We start from the raw sequence: 13,682 nt of genomic DNA on the forward strand, positions 1-13,682 counted from the left end.
CTCATTTCATAAAACCTTTACAGGAATTCAAACAAACAAGTGTGATCAAGGTAGGTTTTGCTTCATTTCTGAAGGAGAGATAAGATAAAGTATGAACACTAATTCCACACCTAATTATAACCTTTGTAACTTTTCAACAGGAACTGAATCATGCAAGTTCAGAATGTGTGTATGATACAGTACCATGTGGGAAAAAAATGTCAAATAATTTACTTTTTTTCATGTTCATTTATGTGTCGACACTTTCACTCATACAATTTTGACTCGTTATTTCCAACCATATCACCACATCCGTATCATGTTCCCAGGGGAGAAGGTTGTGCAAGATTTTCCCCTTTTTTGGTAACATGGCAAGCTGCATTTTTTGTTTTAACATTAAGAGAGAGAAAAGAGAGAGGACGGTGAGCAAATGAATGTTTATACTGTCTGTAGCTGCTCTAATGCAAGTGAGAACAAGAACTAACTTGATGTGTGGATGGTAAACAACATTGAGTACATCGTTCTTGGCAAATTGCGACAGTGTAACAAGTATAACGGTGTCATAAGGGTGATTTTAGGAAAACAAGCCCTGAGTAGAGAACCTGCTGCATTGTACAATGCCATTCCCTCAGTCAAAAGGAACGTCAGAATGACTTGGAGTTCTTAGAGAGAGAGAGAGAGAGAGAGAGAGAGAGAGAGAGACAGACAGACTCCCTGTGTCATCACCATCTAACAGCACAGGAAGCACCTTGCCCCTACTTACGTCCTGCCAAAGATGACAAGCAAGACAGGTCTGTTATTCCAGCCAAGACACACTAATGTGTCTTTGTGAGAGCAGAAAAAAGAAAGGATAAAAAAAGAGGTTAGATGCAGAGGGAAGAAAGTGACTCCCATAGAAGTCCTCCAGAAACCAGAGGAACATAACAATCAGACCCTGTTTTTTGGCTTCGATCCAAACCACAGGCCTCTCCAATTGAACCTCCCACATCCCTGTTTGGCCCCTACCACACACATACATATACAAATACACTAGCAAGATCTGTTAGACCTACCAAGACGTTTTGGCCACACTTCTGGCCTACATTGTGTGCATGAATCCTCTTCTGTCACAATACAGAAGTCAAGTCTGTGAATGTACATATATTATTTACATATAAATCTGTCTCAGGCTCAGGTTCCATGTCACTAAGGGCAACGACCATGTTGTTCTTGCTTTTACTGGAAAGATATATAAGTTGGACTGTATATATTTATAAAATATAACCAGTATTATCAGTGGTGAACCGATACTATTAGAGCTGGGACTTGAGCTCAGCCAAAACTTAGCCAGACACCAAAAAAGCAACAGGGCAAAGGATTTTGCAAGGGATTAGCAGCAGGCTGCCAGGTCACGCCGTAGTGTGTAGCTGTTGATGTTGATTTTAAAAGTAACTAAGTAAATTACACAGGGAAAGAAATACTTAAGTCTGAGTGAAAAATACTGTGGTGAGCGTGCAGCATGGATGAAGAGTCTGGAGACAGAAATCTTAGTTTCTCAGTCATTAGCCTGTGCTACTTGCTCTCAATAGTACTGGCTTGACCGATTATTAGCATTCGCTAGCACTACTGATGAATGCTACACTGGCTGGAAGGTGATTTCACTGCTGCGCTGATGACGCTGACTCTCAGTTAAGCTCACACTGGCCTTTAAGAAGGCCGAGGGGGATACATTTTTGGTCCCTCCCACTATAAACCAAAATCTGATTGGTTAATTCATCTGTCACTTCCTACATAAGCATACACTGCCATGGTCTTCTGTCCTGGCAATGAAGTCTTAACCAATGAGTGAGTCAGCTCTAAACTCTTCTCAGCCTAGAGACAACAAACAAAAAAAAATCTCATTGGATAACTCGATTTTAATGTTTTCAGGACAGTAACCCTTTCATTTCTGAAGCAAATTTGATAGAAAATGAGGCCGAATTAGAAGAGAATAATTATAATGAAGAATGAAAGCAATTAAAGTATGAAAACAATTAAGGATAACATTTGAAATGCTGAAATGTTTGGATCTTCTCTGAAGGCCCTGACAGTTCTCCTCTGATTATTATTAACCACAGCCTGTGGGTAACACCAATGGGTTTAATTATTATTACATTACAGGCATTTAGCGATGCACAAGAAGACCCTGATGTACCCACAGCAGTGGGCAGCCCAGGGAGCAGTTGCAGGTTAGGTGCCTTGCTCAAGGGCATTTCAGCCATTCCTGCTGGTCCAGGGAAGCAAGTCAGCAACCTTTTGGTCCCAAAGCAGCTTCTCTAACCTTTAGGCCATGGCTTCCCCTGTGTTAATGTGTGAAGCTTTGTGCTAGTGATCATAAAAAAGGTGAATTCAGAGTTTAGGATATCAGAGAGCCATTTTTGGGGTTTTGATCAAGGCCCTTATTTGGACTGTATCTTCTTGCAATTCACTCTTGATCAACTTTTTTTTTTTAGATCCATAAAAAGTTTTTTTTTTTTATTTAAATAAAATTCAAATGCTGACCAGGAATTCAGAAGAAAGCATTAGAAAGAAAACAGTTCTTCCATGAAATTGAGTCGTACATTAGCTGATAGACGACGAGTTGATATTTGACGAAATTGAGTGGAATAACAGTTTTATTCTATCCACATTCACTGGATTTTGAGAAACAGAGCATTTTTTTTACAAATTCGATAAATAAAAACTTTATACAAGACGTCTGACAAAGTTGTTTCTGCTTAGAATGTAAACAAACTGGCGAAACGACAGTAGCAATTTGTGAAAAATGCTATAATAATAATTCTTGAAAAAAAAACCCTTCTTACCATCAAATACTTTTCATTCGATATTTTTTTTTTGTACTGGGGAAGCCATGACCTAATGGTTAGAGAAGCAGCTTTGGGACCAAAAGGTTGATAGTTCAATTCCCTGGACCAGCAGGAATGGCTGTCACTAGACAAGAGTGTCTGCTAAATGCCTCTAATGTAATGTATGTTTTGGGGTTTTGTTTTCAAGTAGAGTTTTTATTTTTTTCTCGGTTGGTTCAGCAACACACTCTGCCATTTTGTTTTTCTCTACTCATGGTATCTGAGTTGATAGCCTAGTAGTAGAGTAGCCAAACAAGTGCATGATTGCTCATATCCAGTGAATGTGGATAGAATAAATGTCAATATACTTTAGCTTTGTACATACCCAAAGTACAATTTTTATAGGCATACATGTCAAGAATGTAGAGTGGCCAAAACAAGTCATTTACATACACGACTATTTATATCCTTAATCTAGCTTCAGACTCTCCGCCTACAGAATAAAGAGCATCCATTATCTTTTGTAAACTTTTTGGCACAAACTTCAGAATATTGAAGACTGCAACCTGATCAGCTCTGTGGGCTTGAGTCCCAGTCTCCAAATATTTTTCTTTCAGAAACCAATGCATGGAAGTGCATCTACATGGAGGTGCATATATCCAATCAGATTCAAGATTTTGATAATAACTTTTTTTCCAGTATCTATCAGACACCCCAAAGGGAATGGATGGAGTGTCTAAGAATGAGACTAATTTAATAAACATATAAGAACATCTCATTTCATTATCTCTAGCCGTTTTATCCTGTTCTACAGGGTCGCAGGCAAGCTGGAGCCTATCCCAGCTGACTACAGGCGAAAGGCAGGGTACACCCTGGACAAGTCGCCAGGTCATCACAGGGCTGACACATAGACAACCATTCACTCTCACATTCACACCTACGGTCAGTTTAGAGTCACCAGTTAACCTAACCTGCATGTCTTTGGACTGTGGGGGAAACCGGAGCACCCGGAGGAAACCCACATGGACAACATGCAAACTCCACACAGAAAGGCCCTCGTCGGCCACGGGGCTCGAACCCGGACCTTCTTGCTGTGAGGCGACAGCGCTGACCACTACACCACCGTGCCACCCCCATATAAGAACAATACAAACTTTTTTCCTTCCTTCCTCTCTACCTGTATGGACATGCTCACACTGATCTGTCCTTGCAGGGGCTTGTGACTCATTAGACCTCTCCTTTGAATTCTGTTCCTTTTCCATGTTTTGGGTTCTCAGGTTACAAGGCTTCTAAAGATGGCTGTGGCACAGTGACAGATAACTGTCATGCACTGAGTATGATTGATTTTAACCATGGAAAGTAGGAAATAAAGGAGAAATGAGGTGGGAAGAATGGGCAAAGCATCAAACCTGGAACTAGAAACAGGAAATGAGCAAATGCTTTTGGATGTGCAAAGAATTTTGGAGATGTGCATTATGAGCTTGGGAGTCATGAAAATGGGTAATAATGTGATCGAAAAAGAGAGAGAGAACATTTTGCTATCAAACAGATATTATGTATAACGTGTAAGAAAAAGGCAATACAGACAATAATTTTGGTAAATAAGTTTCAGGGTCAGTAATATTGCTATTTAGTATAAATACAGAGGTGATTATAGAAAATTGCATACTCTGATTGGTTGAGAAATTTGGACTATTTCTCAATAATCTCCTCAAATGACTCAGCAAAATGGTGGCCAATCGCTTTGTCACTGTAAGTGAAGAAGAATTACAAATGATGAAAGAAAATGCTGTTCCTAAAAGCACTACAGATGCTATGGTATGAAGTTTGGTCCAAAACGATTCAAAGGTAAGGTGGGATTGTGATTTATTTTATCGATTTCAAAACAAAGTATTTTATGTGAGTCGGCACAAATAAGTGACACGAGTCTGCGTGCATTACATCTGCATGCCGCTGTTGAAGATTGAAATAAATAATTTTTTAAATAATTTTTTTTCACCTGTGTATTTATACTAAAACAATTGTTTGCCTCAGGCTCATTGAATATCGGTGAATAATAACCTCGACTTTGTCTCAGGTAATGTTTAAATAATATTGGCTGGTGTTGAGTGGTATATCAGATATATTCCATTCAGCTAGCATGATACTGAATGAGTGGAATATATCTGATATAGCACAAAAAAGCCACTTATTATTATTATTATTATTATTATTATTATTGGATGGCACGGTGGTGTAGTGGTTAGCGCTGTCGCCTCACAGCAAGAAGGTCCGGGTTCAAGCCCCGTGGCCGGCGAGGGCCTTTCTGTGTGGAGTTTGCATGTTCTCCCCGTGTCTGCGTGGGTTTCCTCCGGGTGCTCCGGTTTCCCCCACAGTCCAAAGACATGCAGGTTAGGTTAACTGGTGACTCTAAATTGACCATAGGTGTGAGTGTGAATGGTTGTCTGTGTCTATGTATCAGCCCTGTGATGACCTGGCGACTTGTCCAGGGTGTACCCCGCCTTTTGCCCGTAATCAGCTGGGATAGGCTCCAGCTTGCCTGCGACCCTGTAGAAGGATAAAGCGGCTAGAGATAATGAGATGAGATTATTATTATTATTATACATTTCTTTTGGGTGTTCAGCGCGTCTTTCTCTTTCAAAATTCTCTCAAAATCTTCCTTATTTAACAAAGCAAACCTGTCAGCCATGCTTGTTTACAAATTGTCACAGTTGCTCGCTAGCGTGGAAGTTTGATGTCTCTGACATGTCTCTTTTCCAGTTTTTTGATGTTTTTCTCTTGTAACTATGTGTGAAGAATATCTAATGAAGTTTTGGTAGCCTTTTGAGTGTTCAGTGTGTCTTGCTCTTTCCTAGCGAACAAAGAAATGCTTCTGTGCATGTGCAGCAGAAAACTTTCTCACTGAATATTCACATCAGGTCCAATGTGTGATGTCATGTTGCCTTGACAACTGTGCAATATTGTAACCATATTGCACGCTCATTCTCCATTGGATAGAGTGACATAATACGCGTAGGATAAGTGATATGTTAACAATATTGCATGCTATCAAACCATATGAATGAAACCCGCTAGAAGGGAAAAGAACATGTTTTATTCCATTGAAAACATGTCCTGTATATATAATAATCACCGATATTTCAGTTCGCCTTCAGCGAATAATAGTTAAATATTGCTAAAGTCAAATTTTCTGACCCATTTTTTTCTGAAAATTCCTTAATTCAGTCCTACAATGTGGTTTTTAAGATTCTACTAAGCTGAATATATGACCAAATTCATATTATCCACATAGACCTCCAGATAGACTCTAGCTGTGGTTTTGCATGTTACAGACTAAAAGCTTATCTCCTCCTCATTTGTCTTCCCTTTGAATCCACCCTGGTGCAAACTGACTCTTCTGTGTATATGAAACTTCACTCGTCAATACAGTTGTTCAGTTCAGTCTAGCTAAATGGGGTAGGTAAGAAGAACAAAAAAAAAAAAACCCCGAAAACAATGAAAAAAGAGCACTTCGAGTGTTATCAGACATGGCTGTATTTTTGGGCTTGCTTTCACTGTAGAATGCCAACCTGAACTGACTCAATCTGATATCTCCCTTTAGTCTTCTAAATGTGCCACATTGTGAGCCACATCTGTGATCTCAAAGGTCACATCTTACTTTTACTTACATCTTTCTATAGCTTTACTAAAATGTTTCAGATGTTTTTTTTTTATATTAATGCACTCATTATAATACACTATTGTTTCTATAACAACTAATTCACAGGGACACAATGTATTTTTATTTAGCAAAGAAAGTTTTATAATCATTGTTATTCTATCCACATTCACTGGATATGAGCAATCACATGCTCTGATTGGCTACTGTCTACTAGGCTATCAGCTCATATACCATGTGTAGAGAAAAAGAAAATAATGGCTGAGCGTGTTGCTGAACAAACCAAGGCCGAAATAAAAATGCTACTTGAAAACAAAACCCCAAAAATTATCATCAAGTATTTAAAAGAAACAGAAATAGCTTAAAGAATATATTCCCCCCCCCCCATATCTCCTGTTCCACATTTCAGTGTGGTCGGTGGTGGTAATGCACCTTTAAGTTGATTTGCCAATCACAAAAAAAAAAAAAAAAAAACCTCAAGAAGAAGAAGAAGAAAAACCCCAAAAAATACCAAAAAAAAGAAAAGCAACAAAATGTGGAATAAAAGTATTTGATGGGAAGAATGTATCTTTTTTAATTTTTCAAGAATTATTATTGTAACATTTTTCACAAATTGCTACTGTCATTTCGCCGGCTTGTTTACATTCTAAGTGTAAATGATTTTGTCAGATGTTTTGTATAAAGTTTTTATTTATCAAATTTGCAAAAAATAAAAAGAAAAATACTATGTTCCTCAAAATCCAGTGAATGTGGATAGAATAAAACAATTATTCCACTCAGTCTCATCATACATGGCTTATAGCCAACTCGGTGCTACGCGCCTCAGGCTTGTCATACTCGAGTCCAGGAGTCGGACTCAAGTCTGACTTGTGCCCTAATTTTAAGGACTTGTGACTTGACTTGGGCTTGAGCACTGATGACTCAGACTCGTGCATTAACTTCATTGGGACTCATAAATTGGAGATGAGGACCGATTTTTTTCTTTATTTTTTGTAACATGCCATAATAATTTGGCATAAGATATTTATATCTACATTAATTTTTATACCAATTTCGTGCAAGAGAATGCACATTCACCTGTTCATATGCCATGTTCAGGAACAAACTAACATTAATGGCGCTAAAATGCCTGGAGAGAATGCCCCTAGGATTGAACGCTTTGCTTATACAGACTTCTCGTGCAGTGAGAAAAATGCATTGCTGTGTGTTCCATATGTAGAAGAATTATCGAGGGGACGACGGGGACAACCTTGAACTTCATTCGTCATTTGGTAAGACTCCACCCAGAGAAGGAAGTGACACATGATGTTCATTGCTCTGTTGATAGTGGGGCTTTCTTGCTGAGTGATGAACTAGCTAGTGTTAACCCTCTTTCATGTTATTTGCCCTGTTGATAGTGGGTGGGGCCTGCTGAGCGATGAACAAGCTTTTTATCTGTAGCCTATTAACTAAAATGGGGCAGTTGAGCAGTAACATTAGTCCAACACTCAGTGCGTTTACATGCACATAGAGAAAATCGAATTTCTGCCGTAGCTCGACTGAAATCGAAGTTCTAAATGCCATGGAAACACCTTAGCTTGGCTGAAATCGAACCGAACTGGATTTCTCGTAATTGAGCGACCTAGATTATGCGATTGTAGCTGAGCTACTTAGTGCATGTAAACCCTATCGAGCTACGTAGTCGAGCTACTTACTTCAGCGCTGCCCCTTCCGAAAGTGACGAGTGATGAGACCACAAGCGGGAAACACAACAGCCTCGTCGGCATGACAACAGTAGTAGTAGCGAGCAGCAGAAGAGGTCAGGAGGAACAACATCTCTCGATGTTGCTGTCCTCGTCGTCGTTCTTCTTGTGAACACGGAACTGATAACTTTGTTTATACTCTTGAATAGCTCTTCTTCATGACGACAACCGGAAGTGTACCAACACGATGGGGCGTGTAGCGCCACCTGTGGCTTGGGTGCACAATGTACCTCACACAATAGCTCGATTTCCTTGTGTGCATGTAGGATTGGATTTCTCTGGCACCCCTGCTGGGACCCTTAGCTCGATTACCGACAGTAGCTCGATTTGGATGTGCATGTAAACGCACTGACAGTAGCAGAGACGGTTTCACATAAAGGCAGCAACAGCCACCATCAAATGGTGCAGTTGGAGTCATGTTCTTGGACTCGACTCGGACTTGACTTGAAATTTTCCCTAATGACGAACTTGACTTGGACTTGAACACTGGGGACTTGAGACTGGACTCGGACTCGAGGTTTAGTGACTTGACTACAACACTGATGCACCTCATCAGCTATCAGCTCATGTATGACTCAATTTTGTGGAATAACTGTTAAATATAGTGATGCTTAAAGGAGACAGGTTTTTTTTAATGTTTAAGGAAGGAGTCTCCAGTGTCAGAAAGGCTTTTTATAGCTGTTATAACATAAGTGATATCAGTAACTTACTTGGCTGTTTCTTAACATTAAATGCAACCATAAATGGATAAAAATGAAATGTGTCATTATTTAGTTCATAAAAAATGTGATCATTGGTGAATTGCTCTGTTATCAGAGGAATAAAACACCTTGAGACATGCTATCATTAGAAAATAATCAAGGAGGTAAAAATAGCTCCACTTTGTGTCAGGCTACACGGGACCACCACAACTTTGATAGTTTTCCTGTAACAGAATGCCTCCAAATCTTCTATTCCTTACCTATTCAGTGCAATATGATTAACCAAGCTGGACATGTTCTTCTTTTGTGTCACCACCCCAAGCTAACGAATGAATAATAAAGGCACTATTTTCCTCAAATACCCTCGCAGCCTCATATAAGTGAACTAATAATGGTTACTGTATGTATGTTATCTTGTATGTTTATCACTCACCATCATTGATGTCTGTCAGGATGATCACTTTGGCACTAGGGAAGCTGGCTCCCACCTGACCTCCCATTGGCATGCTCAATGACACATTAAAGCTTTCCTCTTCCTCATACAGCGAGTCATCGATGATGATGATGCGGCATAGCTTCTCCCGTTCATCCTTGTCAAAGCGCAGCACGCTGCTGTGGTCCTCAGGCCGAGTGATGTAGTCAGAGTATGAGAGCACTGTGCTGGGGATGGTCCCCGTGGCACTGCCTGAATAAAACACCATGTCAAAATTCAAATTGGAAATAAAACACAAAAACATGATCAGTTTTCATACAAGTCTGATCACAGTTTAGACTAGCAAAATGAACTGAAAGGATTTTAATACTGCTCCAGCGTAAGGAAAATGAGTAGCTGAGGTGTAAGCACTTACCTTGCTCTGTGTAACAAATGACCATAAGCTCCTGGCTAACATCTCCAGATCTGCGTACAGGAACCAGCAACTCTCCAATGTCCTCCTCTATTAGGTATTCAGACTGAGGGATGAATACAGTGGACTCTACAAAAGACAAAAATAAAACTCACACCTGAGCATGGAACACTTCCTTTGACAAAAATATATATGTGTCTTGCCATGGGATTTTTGTACCAGATGCTCTGTTTACAGAATGCGCAGAAATGGCGTTGAAAAGTGTGCGATATCTTGTACCATTTTTGCTGGCTGACCCAGTAACTGTCAATGAATAATCACCTCAATAGTGCCACTACAGGATACATTTACCAATTTTAACGTCATCCATGACTGTGTTGGACTGAGGCTGGTTCTAGACGACTTGAGATAGGGACTCAATTTAAATGACTACTGTGTAGTTACTGTCCAGAACTGGAAATGAGTCAACACTCGACAGCATCCATTCATTGTACATGTCCTGACTGATTCTGAGTCCTGGTCTCCATGTTTTCCACACTGCATGTTCAGAGGTTAGAAAGAATAAAAACACATTTTATGAGTGACTATCTTGCATCAACAACAGTTCTAGCTTTGTTGGTAACATTTTGTCCAGGTTAAAGTTGGTCCCATATTAGAAACAGAGTCTTCTGCTTCTTCTTCTTCTACTGGCTTTATTCCCACTATATGGGGTCGCCGGTGTGGATTTTTCTCTTCCACTCTTTCCTGTCCATGGCATCCTCCACTTTTGCACCAACAGAAGCCATATCTTCTCTTATACAATCTTTCCACCTCCTCTTTGGTCTTCCTCTTTTCCTACTATCAACTTTCAGTTCTTGTACTTGTTTTCTGACATAATCCTCATCCCTCCAGTACACATGACCTAACCATCTCAGCCTATATTCCCTCAAATTTTCAGACAATTGTCCTACTTTTAGCTTTTCTCTAATCACTTCATTCTTTATGTGGGCCAATCTTGTAATTCCCAGAGAGAATCTTAGCATTTTCATCTCAGCTGTTTCCATTTTTCTTTCTTGCATTTTTGTCAGGGGTAGGGTTTCAGTGCCGTAAAGCATTGCTGGTCTTACAATCATTTTATACATCTTCCCCTTGACTCACACTGGTACATTTTTGTCACACATTATCCCTGAGATCCTTCTCCAAGGACTCCAGCCTGCTTGTACTCTTTTCAAAACTTCCTCATCTGAACCTCCATCTTCATGTACTGTGGACCCAAGGTGCTTAAAAGATTTCCTTTTTGGGATTGGTTCATCTTGGATTTTTATTGTTCCTTCTGTCTGGTCTCCACAATTTATACATACATATTCTGTCTTTTTCCTGCTGACTTTCAGTCCTCTGTTTAGAAACAGAGTATCGTCAACTAATATTCTGACGTAATTGGGACAGTGCCAAAAATGAATTTGGCATGGTGCTAACCAATCAGTGAGGCATCAAATTAAAATACCTATAGCTGTTTTGCAAATCCATAGTAAAAGTAGTGCCATTCTGATCCAAAAATACACTATAGACCAAGCTGAAACATCATATACATCATGGATATTTTGAAGGCCAAATTTCTGCCTGGAAAATGGACCATTTTGGGTTGCATGCACATGATTTCATGTCAGATTTACAGTAACTTTCCTGGGTCCAGTTTCACTTTGGTTTGTATTTCCTGCATACAGAGGCTTAATAGTGTAATGCAGTAGGTATAACTCAAAATCCATAATGTGAACATCTGGTAAAATCTGTTGGACTAACACATATCTTGATGAAATGTAAGTATCAGACACAACACTTGTCAAAATTTGGGAACATACACTACATGCATCTATGTCTAATTTAAGCCTATTATTAATTTTATTTCTTTTCATTCCTGTGGAGTATTACTCCTTGGAAAAATGATCTTTACCATCACCAGGGTCCACAATCTCCACAGTGGCTTTATCTGGATACTCTAGAACTGCCATAACTGGTTCTGAAAGTTGGATCTCAAAGGTTTCTGAGGTTTCAAACTCCTGGTCAGTGAAGATCTTCACTCTCCAGGTAGCTGTAGTCTGGCCTGGATTAAACTGGACCTGCTTCTGGGCTTTTCCACGAAAGTCCTTGTCTTTTTCAGCTGTGCCATCCTTAGTGGCGATGCCTTGAAGAAAACAAATAGAGCATGTATAATCATAAAGGCTGTCCTGTACTTATCCCAGGACTCTTCACAATGTGTTCACATTGAACATCCTTTCCATACAATTAGCACTGTATGTCTTTATCTGGTGTCACCCATAAGAGGATGAGTTTGGTTCCTCTCAAGGTTCCTTCAAAAGTTTATCAGGGACCTTTGCGAGAAAGTGTATTGTTAAAAGCTCTAGACATCTAAAATAGAATAGAATGAAAGTTGCAGTTATATATGTAAGTATGACTACATCTGACAGCACCCTTATTATATTTAGGTCATCTGACCATAAGGCTGATGAGTTATTGCCATGGCATGATGTCTGTCATCCATCCGTCTTCCACAATTCAGTTAAATCGCATCTCCTCCATCAGTTTTCCATGGATTTCCATACCAATTGTTTTGTTTGAAAGATCTCATCACTCTACACAAAACTTGGTTGTTGTTTTGTTAAATTTTTTCCTAACGAGTTACTAATTAGGTCAAATTAATAAATTTTCCAGGCCTCTCGCTAGAATTTTATCTCTTCTCTCATTTCTCATCCAATTTCAGTTCTGATGGATGTTTTGGGTAGATCTTCCCTTGAGGAGCAAAACTTGGTCATTTGTTTGTTGATTTTCCTGTTGTAAACAATTTGTTTACAACTTTGTTTATTTTCAGTTAAATCATATCTCCTCCCTCAGTTCTCAATGGATTTCAGTTCTGATTGTTTTGTTTGAAAAAACTAGTCCTTCTGTACAACACTTGGTCATTGTGTCAATTTTTTGCTAATAAATTAGTAATTAGGTCAACTTAACACATTTTCTTCTGACTAGAATTGTATCTCCTCTCTCATTTATCATGCAAATTCAGTTCTGATCGATTTTTTGGGTCGATCTTCCCTCAGGGAACAAAATGTAGTCCTTTGTTGATTTTCCTGTTGTCAACAATTTGTCATGGAGGTTGGTCCTTTCTCACATTGTCACATTTCAGTTCTGTTTGATGTTTCAATAGTCATGGTTGTTTTGATGGCAGGCCAGATTAGTGGCTACGTCCTTGACATTCTGGTTAAAGTTTTTTTAGACAGGATTCATTTTGCATCTAGTTACTTCATAGCAACTCTGACAAAGATTTTATAAAAAGAATGTCATACCTGTTAAGTCATAAAAGAGATGTTATAGTTTAAGATGAAATAAATCACTGTTACAAGGCTGTAAAAACACCACCTTCAAGAGGCAATAAAGATCTCATCTCATCTCATTATCTCTAGCCGCTTTATCCTGTTCTACAGGGTCGCAGGCAAGCTGGAGCCTATCCCAGCTGACTACGGGCGAAAGGCGGGGTACACCCTGGACAAGTCGCCAGGTCATCACAGGGCTGACACATAGACACAGACAACCATTCACACCTACGGTCAATTTAGAGTCACCAGTTAACCTAACCTGCATGTCTTTGGACTGTGGGGGAAACCGGAGCACCCGGAGGAAACCCACGCGGACACGGGGAGAACATGCAAACTCCGCACAGAAAGGCCCTCACTGGCCACGGGGCTCGAACCCGGACCTTCTTGCTGTGAGGTGACAGCGCTAACCACTACACCACCGTGCCGCCCCGGCAGTAAAGATATACAACAAAAATATGAATACGTAATCAATCCACATATATCACCTAATAAGCATAAATTACTGGCTTCTGATAAGAGCCCACTCACTAACAAGAAAATAATTTAAAGAAATGGCTCCATGTTAAACCTTTACTCCAGTCATAGCCCCAGATTTTATCTTGTACA

The 13,682-nt window shown here is 39.6% G+C and overlaps 1 protein-coding gene across 3 annotated transcripts in view; it reads right to left on the minus strand.

The window, feature by feature from the left end:
* frem3 (Fras1 related extracellular matrix 3) overlaps window positions 1-13,682 on the minus strand; it is a 97,224-nt gene that overhangs the window by 51,430 nt on the left and 32,112 nt on the right. For all 3 annotated transcript variants that reach the window (XM_060924877.1, XM_060924878.1, XM_060924879.1), the window contains exons 4-6: window positions 11,660-11,890; window positions 9,733-9,858; window positions 9,318-9,569 (exon numbers count right to left, since the gene is read on the minus strand). In XM_060924877.1, coding sequence (XP_060780860.1) covers window positions 9,318-9,569; window positions 9,733-9,858; window positions 11,660-11,890 — 609 coding nt within the window. The remainder of the gene's footprint in view (window positions 1-9,317; window positions 9,570-9,732; window positions 9,859-11,659; window positions 11,891-13,682) is intronic.

This window comes from Neoarius graeffei, chromosome 7 (assembly GCF_027579695.1).
Source record: "Neoarius graeffei isolate fNeoGra1 chromosome 7, fNeoGra1.pri, whole genome shotgun sequence".
Taxonomy (NCBI): Eukaryota; Metazoa; Chordata; class Actinopteri; order Siluriformes; family Ariidae; genus Neoarius; species Neoarius graeffei.